This window comes from Theropithecus gelada, chromosome 14 (genome assembly GCF_003255815.1).
Source record: "Theropithecus gelada isolate Dixy chromosome 14, Tgel_1.0, whole genome shotgun sequence".
NCBI classification, from domain to species: domain Eukaryota; kingdom Metazoa; phylum Chordata; class Mammalia; order Primates; family Cercopithecidae; genus Theropithecus; species Theropithecus gelada.
The window spans coordinates 46,251,293-46,267,522 of record NC_037682.1 but is presented as its reverse complement, the minus strand read 5'-3'; the positions used below and the strand labels follow the sequence as shown (position 1 = coordinate 46,267,522).

The 16,230-nt window shown below is 39.9% G+C and overlaps 1 protein-coding gene across 2 annotated transcripts in view; it reads left to right on the top strand.

Moving 5' to 3' along the window:
• Nucleotides 1-10,588, top strand: part of ZDHHC13 (zinc finger DHHC-type containing 13) — a 53,377-nt gene extending 42,789 nt beyond the window's left edge. For both annotated transcript variants that reach the window (XM_025358012.1, XM_025358013.1), the window contains 4 exons: nt 514-597; nt 4,641-4,798; nt 7,264-7,361; nt 9,988-10,588. In XM_025358012.1, coding sequence (XP_025213797.1) covers nt 514-597; nt 4,641-4,798; nt 7,264-7,361; nt 9,988-10,126 — 479 coding nt within the window. In that variant the 3' untranslated portion in view covers nt 10,127-10,588. The remainder of the gene's footprint in view (nt 1-513; nt 598-4,640; nt 4,799-7,263; nt 7,362-9,987) is intronic.
• The last annotated feature ends 5,642 nt before the right edge of the window (nt 10,589-16,230 follow it).

Genomic DNA, 16,230 nt, shown 5'->3' with positions numbered 1-16,230 from the left:
ACAAACGTGTTACATGGGAGGAGGAAAGATGCAGGGTATGATTAGTCCAAAATCCTGCCTGGTTCCCTTCCTTCCATCACAGGATAGGCCAGCCTAGAGCAGTGTTTGCTTAGTTAACTGTATTCTATTCCAGAAGTTTCACTTTTACAAACATGTTACATGGAAGGAAGAAAGAGACTGTATGATTTGTTTAAATTCCTGCCTGCTTCTCTTCCTTCCATCATAGGATAGGCCAGCCTAGAGCAGTGTTTGCTTAGTTAACTTTATTCTATTCCAAAAAAGTATCTTCTTTTAAGTAAGTAATTAATAAATAATAGTTCAGTTAACATAGACAGTTGACTGTGACATATCAGAAATGTGTGGTTTGATTTAATGGTACTTAAAAGCAAAGCAACAGCTTTATTTCTGTTTTACTTTGGTGAAGACTTTTGACAGGAAAGTGGTTAAGGAGGTCTTATGTTGAAAATCAGAAGAAACGAAAATATTAAGTATTTTTTTTTCTTTTTTCTTTAGGTTTTGGCAATCATCACTATTACATATTCTTCTTGTTTTTCCTTTCCATGGTATGTGGCTGGATTATATATGGATCTTTCATCTGTAAGTGTAAATTTTTCTTACAACAAGCACATACACCTACACCCATTTCTACTTTTCCTTGTAAACCGTTGTATATCACATTCTGGCTGGGTGACTATAAACCATACCCCTAATAAGAACAAAGCAAATGCCTCTAAGACTCCCTCAGCTGCAAGAAATACAAGATGAGGTTAGTTCTCAGTACTTTAGGAAAAAAATGTGATAAATTTGAGAAGTGGTCAAAAATAGAAATTCATTTAAGGCAAATACAGATTTGCTCCCCAGTGAAGAGGGAAAGTCAGTTGCTGAAGTAGAAAGTAGGAGGTGATAAGTAAATTAAAAAATGTTTTAAAAAAGTCAGTGGTAGAGAGGTCGGGGGATAGTTGTCCAGTCGTTAAGGAAGAAACCTCTGAAAGCACATGCCATTTGGTAAGTATCAAGTTGAAACTGAGAACTGATGGGAATACTAACAGTTAAAAGGTTGGAAATAGTAACTTGGAAGAAAACATTAGATCACTTATTCTGTGGCCCTGAGGAATGAAAAAAGCTTTCAGTAGCAGTTTAAAAGAGTATATAGGGTCTCACATAGAGAATGACAGCCAGCTGTTCTGAGGTGATTGACTAAGAAGGACAGGGTTTAAATTGAAGCAAGAAGAATTTTGGCTATCTCTTAAGAATTGCATGATTACATTTTTCAGACCTTGGAAATAGGTTACCTAACTGGAAAAACCTATGGTGTTTGTAGTTTATTTATTTGGACTTTAACTGTTTATTATTTATTTGTTTTGAAGGCTTTGGGAGAATTGGGCTCTAAACACAGAGGCTTCACTTCTAATCTGTTTCCATCCACCCTCCTGTTATGTTCTTGGTCAAATCTTAGACTCTACCAGTAGAGTACTGGTTTGTTGCTTGAGCTGAAGTCTGGGGTAATTCCGAAAGACATTAAGAATGTTTTTTTCCCCTAAGCATCCTAAGCCCAGTACACATACACTTTTTTCCTCTCTTTCTCCCTTCTGTGTCTTTGTCTCTCTTTAGTTTAAAATTTTTGTTAGTTTTCGAAAGGCAATTCTTTGTACACTTGTCCCCCCAGCCTCCCAGTTTCCCTCCCTGGAAATATCAAGTATTACAAATTTTGTTTTGTTTGGGGTTTCATTTTTAGAGATTATTAACTAGTATCTATGTGTAATGAGTTAATTTTTGCCTTGCCATAGGCATGGAGGGCTTCAGTTACCTTGTCAGACCCTTTCCTACCTGACGCCTTGGGTGTCTTTGATCAGTAGGCAAATGCTTTTGTAGCTAAATATAACTGTCACCATGTTAAATAGGTCTAGTAGAAGGCTGTAATCTCTGAGCTCAGTTCTTGCCAAAGGCCACCAGTAACCCTGAGCATTCTATTTTTATTTTAATTAATTTTAATTTTATTTGTTTGTTTTTTGCTTATTTATTTACATATTTTTTGAGACAGGGTCTCACTCTGTTGCCCAGACTGGAATGCAGCGGCACAATCATGGCTCACTGCAGCCTTAACTTTTTGTGCTCAAGTGATGATCCTCCTACCTTGGCCTCCCAAATAGCTGGGACTACAGGTGCCTGTCACCATGTCCAGTTAATTTTTAAATTTTTTGTGGAGATGGCATCTTCACCATGTTGTCCAGGCTGGTCTCAAGCTCCACGCCTCAAGTGCTTCTCCTGCCTCAGCTTCCCAAAGTGCCGGGATTACAAACATGAAGTACTGCACCTGGCCAGCATTCGATTTTTAAAACTTCTTAGATTATGTCTTATGGTGTAAAAAATAAGAGTTTTTGACAGTGCTTGTTTCTATTGAGAAAGCTTCCTTTCAAAGCCTGACAGTAAAGCATATTCCTGGAAAACCTTTGTAAGTTGGCACATGGACCAACTTGTCTCTTGGACTGAATCCTATGGGAGAGGAGCCAGAGTTTACACCTCTCCTGCCTCTCCTCTCTTCTCTCTCTTCACTAAAAATAGTCACCTTTGTTTGGCATCTATGACCAGCATAAGACTGTATTGATAAGGACAGAAGCGATTTTTCATCACATTCAATCTTTCCAAGTTAGTTTTTTATTACACATGTTGATTCTTCCCTCCTCTTTGTCTTTTTTCTCTGGCTGTGAACCAATTTTCATATTACATTTTGTTTCATAAGAACAGTCCCACCTTATATTCACTTACAACTGTATAAACTAACTGAGTGTATTTTGTTACTTTATTCCATTTATATTCCAGCAATATTTCTTTACACTGAATGAGGGTATTGTGTCATTTATTATTATTTCACAGACAAAACATGAACTTGTCTCCATTTCTCTAATGAGGCCTCACTGTTATCCCACCTCCCTTGTTTACCATTAATGCTGTATTGCTAGAGCCCTGCTCTATACTCTCCTTCTCATGTGATCCAATAGCTGCTACTTCTGTACAGCCTCCATCCATTTCATCTTTTGTAAGGTCTGTTTACAAGGTGGACAGTAAGTGACTCCAAAAGTGTCCTCTTCTACAAGTTACAGAAAGAAATATTGTAGATTACCATCAGGAAGAACTCTGTAACTATCAGAGCCATCTAAAGATGAAAATGATTGACTTGGAATGATATGAGTTCCCTACCATTAGCCATTGGCCAGCTGATAAGAATGTATTAGCACAAATTAAAGTGTTACATTGCATAAGATAATGTATATGACAACTTGCTGTCATAACTTAGATATTAAATCTGAAAACCAGTATTCTGAAAACTTCAGTGTGAGATCATGCTGTGTTATCAAAAGAATTCCCAGAAGGGAGCAGTAGAAACCCATAAACTGAAAGAAAATAGACATTCTTTCCCACTCAACAGCTGTTTTCTCCACCTACTGTTGGAAATTATATTCTTTTTTGTGATATCAGGTGCATGAGATGCATCTTTCTTTGCTGTCCTAATGAGACGCTCTAGAGAGAGTGTAATTTGCCTTAACTTGTACCTTGATTGCTACTCTGTGATGATTGCTCTTAGAATGCTTCTGGCATATATTCATGAAAGATGGTTGGGAATCAGAGACTTAAAGAGAAAAAAAAAAGTAGACCAAAAAAAGTAGATTTTTAGGATTTAAATGTACAGTTGACAGGAAAGTCATGGACTCATTTTCTTCCTGTCCCTGGAGGTCTTCAGAGCAGCATTGAAAACATGTCCAAAACTATTTATCAAATTGTCAGAGGCATTTATGAAACCTCGAGGTGCAAATCGACAGAATTCTCTTTTAAGAATAATTCACCCTTTATGCATGGCCAGGGTGCCTGTAAAAGTCATTGAATTTACATAACCTTGAAGATCTGTTCCCTTGTTTCTGCTGCTTCCTGTGTGTATTTCTCCTTACTGCTGCTCCTAGCTACATGGGTTAGGAGGTTAATATGAAAGGTCATAGTAAAGTTCTTTAATTGGCACACCTGGGGAGAAACTGAGCTGTGACAATCTGAGTTTTGCTCTATATTCTTTTCCCAGGAGTGTCTGTCTTGTGAGTCTCTTCATCTGGCCTTTCTTCCTCTGCAGATTTAGTTATGGTGTCAGTGCAGAAGTATACCCATGCCTAGCTCCCTGCATGCTATTAGATTGTATTCTGATGACATCTAGGTGCTTACGGGATATCTTGTGCCCGCAGCAATGGCCGGTTCATGTGAACCCTTAATAAGAGTTTATATTCAGTCCTGTAATAGACCCATAGTTGCTATAAACATGAATACGGTAGGGAATGTTCTGAACAAATTGTTAACTTCAAGATAATGTATCTTATGCTGAATGCAGATTTTAGTAAAGATTTTATGGACCCTTTTTGTTATTCCTTCACTGTCAACTACTTATACAGTGTTATCATAGCCTCAATTAACATTAAGCCACCATTTTGTCAACTTTAGTTTTTGAGCTGTCATGTGGAAAATGAAACCTTAAAATTGAATCATGATCTGTGCCATACTTTCTCTTCTCCCTACACAGAACTGCAGTGATTTTATCTTCTTGGAGACTGATAACTAGTTTATTGCCTGTTTTTTTTTTTTTTTTTTTGGTGAATTCACAGATTGGTCCAATCATTGTGCCACAACATTCAAAGAAGATGGATTATGGACTTACCTCAATCAGATTGTGGCCTGTTCCCCTTGGGTTTTATATATCTTGATGCTAGCAACTTTCCATTTCTCATGGTCAACATTTTTATTATTAAATCAACTCTTTCAGGTATTTATTTCTCTTCTTATAATGGCTTTGAGTAAAATTTCCAAAACTTATAGTGAGATAGACTTGAATTTAAAATCAGAAGATGTACATTCTGTTTTTACCTCTGTCACTGACTCTGTGGGTCTAGCCATGTCATTTAACCACACTTGAATTTCAGGTATTTTGTCTGTAAAATGAGGACAATAATGCCTATCTACTACATTAAACCACAAAATGGTTTAAAGGTTAGCATAATAAATTATTGGAGTTTAACCTAGGAGTTACCTTATCTGACCTCTTTATTTTATAGATAGAAGTATAGAAAGGTAAATTGAATTGCTCAAGGTCACCCAGTGTGTGGCAAAATCAGAACTGGAAACTTGGGTCTTCTGACAGTCCCATTCGAGGGCTTTTTCCATTGTACAGTTAAATTATATGTTGTGTGTAAGCATAGTATAAGCTGTAAACCATCATGCAAACGTGAGAAGATTGTTTTCCCTCAGTTTTTCCAACCCTGTTTGTTACCTTTATTACTATGCAGTGTTTAAATGGATGAGAGTGGAAAGAAATGAAAAATACATCACTAACTGATGGTCATAGTAATTACATTTTCAGAGAAGGCCATGGCCATTAGAAAGTTCAAGCTTCAGGGCAGTAGTCACCTTCAGCTTTCTCCAAAGCTTTAGTCCCTTCCCTGCTGCCTTCCAACCCCTATGAGCCTAACCTAATTCTCATGATTGCTGTGTCCTGCCCACGTGGAATGGGAAGCAGGTGGTCATCAGTCTGAATCAATTACTGTAAGACCTCAAAAAATTAGAGCATTACTCAACCAAAGCAAAGTGTATTCCACTTTTATGGGAAAGTAATCAATCTCAAAATAATAATGATGATAATAATAACAAGAAGAGAAGGAAGGGAGGGAGGGAAAAAGAAAGAAATAAAAGAGAAGAAAGAAAAGAGAAAAAAGAAAAAGAAAAAAATGTTTAGGGATGAAATTGAATTAATAATATTGACTAAACTGAGGTTTCTGAACATTCCTCTCAATCTCCTATCACTCTGACATCAATAGACTCCGGCAGCAAGAATAGATACTAGCATCTGTGATAATATTATCATTTGTAATACCTAGTATTTATAATGCTTTGAGACATCATTTCTAATTATCTTTCTTTTTTTCTGAAATCTTAGAATAAGTACAAGTATATGAGGTGATAATATCCTTAATTTTTTAGAAAAAGGTCAATAAGGCAAAAAATGGATTCAAAGTTTCAGATAATTTCAAAAGGAAGAATTCAGAACAAAGCTGTTTTCTTAATGAACAAAACAATCCAGTTCTTTGAAAACATTTGTTTCCTGAGTGCTCCGGGTAGTCGTGGCTTTGACTGTAGCAAGTCAAGCTAAGTGTTTAGGTGTTGGTTAGGAGCATGGGCTTTATTCTCACACTGACCAAGGAGTCAGTACCAGCTCTCCCACTCTAAGCTGTGTGGCCTTGAATCAGTTACTTCATCTCTCTAATCCTCTGCATTAGGTATTTGATTTTATTTACTTATTTATTTATTTATTGAGACAGAGTTTTACTCTTTTGCCCATGCTGGAGTGCAGTGGCAGGATCTCCGCTCACTGCAACCTCCGCCTTCCCATTTCAAGTGATTCTCCTGCCTCAGCCTCCCAAGTTGCTGGGATTACAGGTGCCCGCCACTACGCCCGGCTAATTTTTGTGTTTTTAGTAGAGATGGGGTTTCACCACATTGGCCAGGCTGCTCTCAAACTCCTGACCTCATGATCCACCCGCCTCGGCCTCCCAAAGCACTGGGATTACAGGCATGAGCCACCACACCCTGCCGCGTTAGGTATTTTAAATAGATTATCTCAAATCCTTAAAAAATATGATGAGGGTGGTATGATGAGCTGTTTTACAGATAAGGAACTTGAGGTTTAAATGAGATGACTCTGAATAGTTATGGTTTTTCATGATTTAAGAATTTTTAAGTTTCCTTAATTCTCAGTCTTCCCCACGTTTTTGGAATTAAATGTTCTTTACTTCTGATTAACTTTTTCTTTGACCCTTTTCAAGGAGATACTAAAGAGAACACACAAGTTGAGATAATTGCACTAATACCGATCTTATATTGTTTTATCTAAAAGTTGCACACTGAATGTGCTGAAAATTAAACATTACCATATGCCATAGCTTGAATTAATATAGCAATTATTTCACAACTCTAAGTCAATGTATAGTTCTTTCTTGAAGGTTAATAAAAATTAGACAATTAAACAATTACAAAATGCCCAGCTACTAGATTTATGTGGGAGAGTATAGTTTAAGGCTGCTGCATCTCTGCATCACCATGATCGTTGATTAGAAAGCTGGGGGATATTGTCTTTAGGGGACTACTGAATGTTTGCCAGTGTCCTGTGATGTACTGCTAAGAGTGATGGAGCTACGATGTGGGATTTTTCATGTACCTTCCACCCTTCTTTTTCAGATTGCCTTTCTGGGCCTGACCTCCCATGAGAGAATCAGCCTGCTGAAGCAGAGCAAGCATATGAAACAGACGTTGTCCCTCAGGAAGACACCATACAAGTAAATGAGACCTGTTTTGGACACTGAGTCCTGTGGAAGATCCCTAGTCACTGGTTTCCTAAGCTGGTGCCACTGCCCATGGCCTTGTTGCTGTTCTCTAACTTGCCTTCTAGTACAGTTGATCCCCCTTTTCTTAGAGAAGATTTAGTGATGGGGTGAGTGGTAAAGTCGTGAGCCCCAAGGTGGTAAGAATTTGAGAGTTAGTTTACTGGACACAGCACAAATAGTAAGTGACTTTGAAGTTTTGCCAAAGTGGGGAATCTCTCCAGTCAAGCCACATGGTCACGAGGTTGTTTGTTGCTGGCGTGGAGTCGATGTGAGATAATTAAGTGCATGGCTGAGGGAGCCAGCCACAAGGTGCTCTGTAGAAAGTGTTTGCTTGTGTGCTTTGCCAGGATTTTCAGCCTGGCTTTCTATCACCAGTAATTCTTCTAGCCCTATGTTGAATGTGCCGACTTGTACCAGGGAGAAGCCAATTTTTCAGGTTTGGATTTGTTCCCCCTGGAGCATTTGGTTGTATGAAACACGTTTTCAGTTGAAAATGAGAGTTTGTGTAGAAAGACCTTTGTCTTATGATATGAAAGATCGGACTTTGAAGCTTATCTCCCTGCCACTTATGGCAGGGTCTTGGAAACTGGGAGTGCTGCAGAGGTGACCCAGAGCCCTCTGGGGATTTGAACGTTCGCTGCATATCTCATGAGCAGTCTATTTTAAAGCATGCTCTTGGTACAAGATGAAACTGTTAGGCTGTTAGACAAGGGGATCAGAGACTGGAATATGACTACAATGTGTATTTAGGAGAGGAGAGAAATTGACTTAATTGGGAAGAGATGGCTCAAGCAGTGGGGAGTGGAGAGGAGTGTAAACTTGTGATGATAGTTTCACATTGACAGTGATAATAAAGTCCCTTTCTTTGTAGCTTAACCAGAGGAATAAATATTTACTCCACTAAACTATGGAAGCCTGTGGTAGAGTTGAAATTTGAAGCTGAGCCTTGAGAGATGTGGGGCAGGGCACAATGGAGTTGGGAGGCAGGAAGGGCATTCCAAGCCCAAGAGAAGAGTCTGAATAGAGGGACACATGAGAGCTCTAGAGCACGTTTGCTGAGTGATGGCAGCATCAACTAGAGGAACTCAACGGAAAACTGAGTCCCGCCCAAACCAAAGATTTTACTTGTTTTCCTCCCCTAAGTTACTTTTACTCCATACAGTAGTCACCCTTTCTCCACGAGGGATATGTTCCAAGAACCCCAATGGATGCCTGAAACTGCAGATAGTACTGAACTCTGTATATACCATGTTATTTAAGTCTGATAACCCAACAGGCAGGTAGTGTAGACAGAGTGGAAACACCAGACAAAGGGATGATTTATGTTCCAGCGGACAGAGCTGGATGGCGTGAGATTTCATCATGCTCCTCAGAACGGGAGGCAATTTAAAGCTTATTAATTGTTTATTTCTGGAATTTTTCATTTTAATATTTTTGGGCTGCTGTTGACCACAGGTAACTGAAACTGAAACCAAGGGGAAGGGGACACTAACTAGCTTTTGAGGCAGGCCCTATACATTTCTAGCATGTGTCCTCACTGCCACCCCATCAACTCCACATAGCCCTCTTCCCAGGAAGTTGTCCTCTGAGTAGTGTTGGTCCTTTAGTGGCAGCAATACCATCATCCCCATGCAGAACACAATCTTCTAAACGCAGTCATCCCCATGGACAGGTGTGTTTTGATGTGTGTAAGGGATTGGGTTGGGCACTTAAAAGATAGAACATATGCGTAAAAATGAGCATTTCTCATAACTGGAATAGATAGTAGTACTTCCGAAATTTAAAGGAGAAAAGATGATGCCTAAGACAGTGTAGTCAGGAAAGCTCCAGTGGAAATGTGGACGTTGGCCTGGGCCTTGAGAACTGGTAGGACTTGAAAGGATAAGGGGGTTCCTGAGCTAAGTGTAGAGCAGTGTGCGTTCCAGGCCCACACAGCTATGATCGTGGGAAAAACAGAAACAGAGTGCACAGGGAGCTAGAACTTGAGGGATACACTGTATAGAGCCTTGAATACAAAGAGGAGGAATGTTTTTTGAGCCTCTAGGCAGAGGAGTGTCTTTAAAGGGTTTTGATTGGGAAGTGAGGCAATATGACTATATCAGGGTTTTTGGAGGACAACAGTCTGCAATATGCAAGATGAATTAAAAGGAATTGAGACAGAGAATTCATTTAGAGAGTTACTTACAAGGTTTAGGGAAAATCTCATCTTGTTGATTAAGTTGTTCTGGCCTATGTGGCCTTTGAGGTAATCAGGGTCTGAATTAGGGAAGTAGGAATAGAAAGAAAGAAACTTATTGATGTCAGTGGCCAGTCCATTAAGTGGGGAATCCAAAATGAAGTGATGACGAAAAGCTCAATTAAGTTACTGAGCAGAAGCCAGGAATCTCAAAATACAGATTCAGGTCCAGAAATAGGTTTCAGTTTTAAGGTCCCAGAAGCCCAGGAACTATCTGATTTACCCCTGGATTTCTGCAAGATGTTCAAAGGACATTGTACCTTATAGATTCTCCACGAATGTTTGTCAAGCTACACAGGAAATATAGTAAGACATATTCTCTTTTTTTTTTTTTCTTGGCAGCCTTGGATTCATGCAGAACCTGGCAGATTTCTTTCAGTGTGGCTGCTTTGGCTTGGTGAAGCCCTGTGTGGTAGATTGGACATCGCAGTACACCATGGTCTTTCACCCAGCCAGGGAGAAGGTTCTTCGCTCAGTATGAAGAAAAGCAACCCAAAACTCTCAATCTGATTTGTTTTTGTTTATGTTGATGCCCTATAGTTTGAAAGTAATGTAAAGATTTAGAGTTCACCTAAATCCAAAGGAAAACACTGGTGGTTTTTTAAAGCCATTGGGTAAAAAAAGTTCTCAATAAAGGCACTACAATTTTTTAGATTTAGAAAGATGGACTTTTCTGATAAATCTTGGCAGACATCTAAAAAAAAAAACATTTTTCACAAGAAAACGCAAGTTACTTTTTTTGGAAATAATACTCACTGATTATGGATAAAATGGAGTATTTTCAGATGCTATATTGGTTGTTTCAAAATAGTACTATTCTTTAAACTTGTAATTTTTGCTAAGTTATTTGTCTTTGTTGTATCTATAAATATGTAAAAAATATTTAAATAGATGTACCTGTTTTGCTTTCACACTTAATAAAAAAAATTTTTTTTGTAGTTGAGACTTGGTTTCTGACACTTAACACTTCTAGAGTCTTAAATTAAGATGTACATAGGACACAAAGAAATTAGTTCACAATTCCAGGAATAAGTTGAGATTATGATTAATACCAGTAAGCAAGATTTAATTTGATTTTTCATCTTACTTAGAAAATAGAACATAGAAAGTCTTAAATTTTAATTACAACTTAGTAACCTCAAAATATTAGACTGGTATGACTATAATTACTAATTTCCCTTGTTCTACAGGAAATGCTAATTCAACTTTAACTCTAGTATAGTAACTCTAGTATAGTATTTATACACCCCTGGGCATGCCACCTTCCTGCTGAACAACCTCCCTTGAGTTCCTGTTGCTCTTGGGGTAAAAGCAGAAATTCTCATTGTGCCCGACAAAGCCTTGAAGCATATGATCCTGTTTTGTTTAGCATTGTCAGTGGATCACGTTGTACTCTAATCATGTTGGCCTTTCATTTCAAAGATCCATTCTTTCTTCTACCAGAGATAAGAGATGCAGATAAGGAAACTAAAGCCAAAGAAGTTTTTATCTTCTCCAGGGTCACAGAGATACTAAATGGGGCTGCCACTCTACAGTCCCAATCACCTAGAATATTGTGTGACACATAGTATTTGTTCAAAAAATATTAGAATTTGTTGAACTAATTTCAGGGTTTTAAGCAAGAGAGGAAGCTATCAGAATTGTGTTTGAAGACTGTGCTGCTCAATTGGGGTACAGAAGAGCTTTTTCAAGGTATATTCTTTCTCCCTTCTTCTCTCACCAGCTCCTACCAAGTTAGTATTGTGATCCAAATGGTCCAGAGACTTTAGATCAGAGTCACAGGGCCAGGGTGGGTGTCTGGGGCTCACAGTTTAAAATTCAGTTTCTCCATCTCAGACCTTTCACATCAGTCTCTGGGGAGAGAGTGCTGGAATCCTAATGATTCTTACATGTGCACAATACTGTTTGAGAATCATTTACTTAAGGAACCTTACATTCTCCATTCTCTACATTGTGAAAAGTTATTTTTTTTAAGTTTGAGAATCACTGTTTAATCGGTATGCAGTTGTAGTGGTAAAGAGACCAGATTCTAGGGACCCTGGGTTTGAATCTTTGACCTGCTAATTACTGCATAAGTTACTTTTAATCCCTTTGGGCAAATGACATAAATCTCTAGAGCTTCAGTTTCCTCATTTGGATTATGTAGATAATAATAGTAAATACTTTGAAATGTCATTATGTGAATTAAATGTGTCAATGTTTAAAAGTGCTTAGAATTATACTTGGCATATAGTAAATGTTCAATAAATGCTGGCTATTAATTTAGAAGTCTAACAGAAAACTGATTACAGGAAAGATAAGCTAGAGGTAGAGAAATGCACCGAATCCACCCTTCCATGCTCTGTGTTGTATGTTCTAGGGCTAGAATTCTGCAAGCTACAGTCGCCCTGCGAGACTTCCCACTAAAGTCTGCCAGTAGACTGCAAGGAGGAGCAGAAAAGGGACTTATTTCATTCTTGCCAGCTATTCCTCTCAGTGTTGCTCCAGCAGTGGCCCTTCGCCCCGCAATGACATTTGGAACCAGTGTCCAACTCTTCTTCTTCCCAAAACCTACTTCATCGTGCCCTGTTAGAAGCACTAGCAATAACCAGGCAGGGCTCTCTTCTTTGACATCTGACTTCTGCCCCGGGAGACTTCTTCTCTGGGCATCCGAATTATGATAACACATCTCTTCTCTTAGTTTCCCTAGCCCCAGGAGTGGTAGCTGCCTCTAGCAATTACTATCTCTGTGTTAAGTCAGTGTGTTCCCTTTTTACTTTTTCAAAAATAACAGCACCTGTTTAGCTAATTCACTCTACTATATTCTCTTTATTAAAATAACTAGTGTGGTTTCTATTTTTCTGGTGAAACTTGACAGATACAGAATATTAGAAATAAGCTGTTATTGATGGTCTAGGCAAGAAGTAATGAAGGCCTGAAGCAAGATGACGACAGTGGCACAGAGGAGACCCAGCAGGCCCAGATCACTGATTGGATGCGGGGAGTAAAAGAGGAGCCAAAGATGGCTTTGAAATGTTGAACCCAATGAATGAGAGGATGAAGATGCTACTCTGAGAAATAAGGAACACAGTGCGGGGAGACTAGGTGAGGAGTTTGGTGGCTGGGATCTACTGAGTTTGAGGTACTCGCAGGCTCTCCAGTGGGAAAGTCTAGAAGGCAACTGGAAAGAGGCCAGGACATAGATGGGAACCATCTACGTAGATGGATAAGATTGTCACAGGGGAGAGGTAGAAAATAAATGAAAATGGAGAGTCACCTTCCTCACATGGAAAGCTGTATGCTAAAAAGAGACCAAAGATAAGAACTAATGCGAACGAACAGACTAAAAAGTGTGAGAGAAAGGAGAAGGGCAGGAGCAAGAGCTTATGAGATATAGATTTAGGGAGCTAGAGAAGGAAGAAGTAACTAAAAGGAGATCGAGTAGGAGGACAACACAGTAGTGTCAGCCAGGCGCATTGCCACCCCTGTAATCCTAGCATTTTGGGAGGCCAAGGTGGGCAGATCACCTGAGGTTGGGAGTTTGAGACCAACCCGACCAACATGGAGAAACCCCATCTCTACTAAAAATTCAAAATGAGCTGGGCGTGGTGGCGCATGCCTGTAATCCCAGCTACTCGGGAGGCTGAGGCAGGAGAATCGCTTGAACCCGGGAGGTGGAGGTTGCGGTGAGCCGAGTTTGTGTCATTGCCCTCTATCCTGGGCAACAAGAGGGAAACTCCATCTCAAAAAATAATAATAGTGTCATAGAATCAAGGGAGGATTCATTTCAGAGAGGAAGCAGTCAATTGGCAGGAACTAAGGAGCGGCTTGAGCAGAAGTTGAGAATAGCTGACGAAAGACAAAAGAGTTTGTGATTAAGAGGTTATTAGTAGGGCCGGGCGCGGTGGGGATTGGCAAATCACTTGCCAGGAGTTCGAGATCAGCCTGGCCAACATGGTGGAAACCCCATCTCTACTAAAAATACAAAAATTAGCCAGGCGTGGTGGCGCGTGCCTGTAATCCTAGCTACTCAGGAAGCTGAGGCAAGAGAATCACTTGAACCCAGGAGGCAGAGGTTGCAGTGAGCTGAGATCATGCCATTGCACTATAGCCTGGGCAACAGAGCGAGACTCCATCTCAAAAAAAAAAAAAAAAAAAAAAAGAGGTTATTAGTGACCTCAGTTATTAGTGGTGGTTGAGGATGGAGAGTAGGGGCAAGGAAGACTAAAGAATCTAAAAGACTCTTTAAACTCTAGACTAAGTGGAATCTAGTATTACAGTTTGGCTCTGAAAGGAGAAAGAAGGCAGTAGCTTGTGGCATAATAGCAAGGTTTAGTCTGTTTTATTTTAAATGCAAGACAAACCCAATCATGTTTTTCAGGGCCAGGGGAATGTGACTGTTATGCTATTTTGCCATAACTTCATTCCTTTCTTCAAATATCTGTATAGCCACATTGGAGACAACAAATTTGAATCTCTTTCACAAATATCAGGCAAAATCTTGATCATGCCCCCTGTTACTTAGGATGGATGCTGGCGCCGTGAGAGTGGAATCACTTGGATGTAGCACAGTCTGTGTTTCAGGTGTGTAGTAGTCACGGGAGCTCATGCAATAATAAATATCCTCCCAATCTCAGTGGCTTCACACAGTGTTTCTTTCTCATGTCATGGTCTGTTTAGCTGTTAACAGGTGTTCTTCCATGCAGTGACTCAAGCTGCTTCCCACCTAGTGGCTCCACCATTTCCCAGGGCCTCAGTATCCACTGGACTTCTGCAGACAGACATATGGAAAGAATGGAGACTCTCCTGAAAGGTCATGGAGGCCAGGACTTCATTGGCCCAACTTAGTCGTGTGTCTCAGTGAACAGTAGGAGAGCCTGGGAAATGTAGTGGAACAGCATGCCCAAGAAGCGGAGGGGAAGTACAATTGCTGAACCACAATAAGCTTCTTCCTTTGTTTTTTTCTAAACTCATTCAATCCAGTATGTAATAAACTTTTAGATTCTAACAGAATTTGCATTTAGCCTGGCCTATACTCTCCCCTATTTCATTCACTCAACAAATGTTTGTTAGGTGTCTACTGTGTGTCAAGCACTGTGAATGACTTGACATGTCACATTCTAACAAGCAGGCAAATGGGAATTCAAAATTTCAATACAATGACATAAGTGCTGTGCTAATTACATACTGGCTATGGGAGTGCAGAGGTGGATTAATTCTGCTCAGGTAGTTCAGGAACAATTTGCAGAGGAGATGGCATTTGACCTGTGACTTGCTTAATAGGAGTTCACCAGGCTAAGAAGTTGGATTAGTGGGTAGAGATGGGGGGAGGTTCCCATCTTCCAGGAATTCTAGGCAAAAGGAACAGCATTAGCAAAGGCATGATGGGGTGTGGGTTCTGGGCATATTTGGAAAGCTCCAAGTCTTTGAGTGTAGCTGGAACTTGTGTGGAAGAGATTGTCTGAAGCTAAGTTGAAGGGGTAAGGCCGAGGCCAATTTGTGAAAGTCTTTATGTGATACACTGTTATGGGCTGAACTGTGTCTCTGCAAAATTTATTTGTTGAAGTCCTAACCCCCCAGTACCTCAGAATGTGATGGCTGCATTTGTAGATAGAGTCTTGAAAGAGGTAATTAAGTTAAAATGAGGCCATTCAGGTGGTCCCTAATCCAATATGACTGGTGTCCTTCTAAGCAGTGGAGATTGGGACACAGACACCCACAGAGTAAAAACCACGTGAAGACAAAGGGAGAAGACAGCCATCCCCAAGCCAAGAAACGAACACTGCTGACACCTTGATCTCAGACTTTAGCCTGCAGAAATGTGAGACGATACATTTCTATTAAGTCACCCAGTCTGTGATACTTTCTTATGGCAACCCTAACAGACTATTACACATCCTAAAAAGAGGGATGGAGGGGATGTATTCTAGAAACATTTGGAGTCAGAATCCAGGAGGCTTGAGAAGTGAGGCAAGGTGGGGTGAGAAAGGGAGCAAAGCTAAGGATGGCTAAAGTTTTTAGCTTCAGATTTCCTGGGTAGATGGACGGTGGGGCAAGTCACTGTGAAATGCAGCAGAGGAGGAGGAGGTTGCATTGTCCTGTGGTCACTTCTCAAATGTATCTTACCCCTCAGCAAACCTGGAAATCCCAAGCATAGTGCCAAGATCGTATACTGTTTTAAAGCTTATGTAGGGCCTTGTCCAAGACACTACATAAACAGCACTGAATAAATGCTCATTTCAAAGAAAGCCTTTCCCAGGGGACTTGGAGCGTGGAAAAACCCATGGTTTAGCCAAGTATTTTATAGTTCTTATCACTAGATTTTCACTTGCTTTCATGTATTCCAAATAATTCTGAATTGCACAGTGCTGGGAGAAGTGCTGTGGTTGTTAAAAGCAGAAGCCCAAGAAGTGCTTGAGCCGCTGAAACTTGCTGAAGAGGCAGAGAAAGACATTTCTAATTGGCTGCATTTCATTTGCGAGGCTGGCAATTTGACGTACAAGTCTTAAGAAAATTGCTAAACCCCAGGGAATTGTCCTAGAATAAAAGAAAATCATCCTCATGTCATTTATAATACAGAGGCAAATGCCATGCTTTGTTGTCATT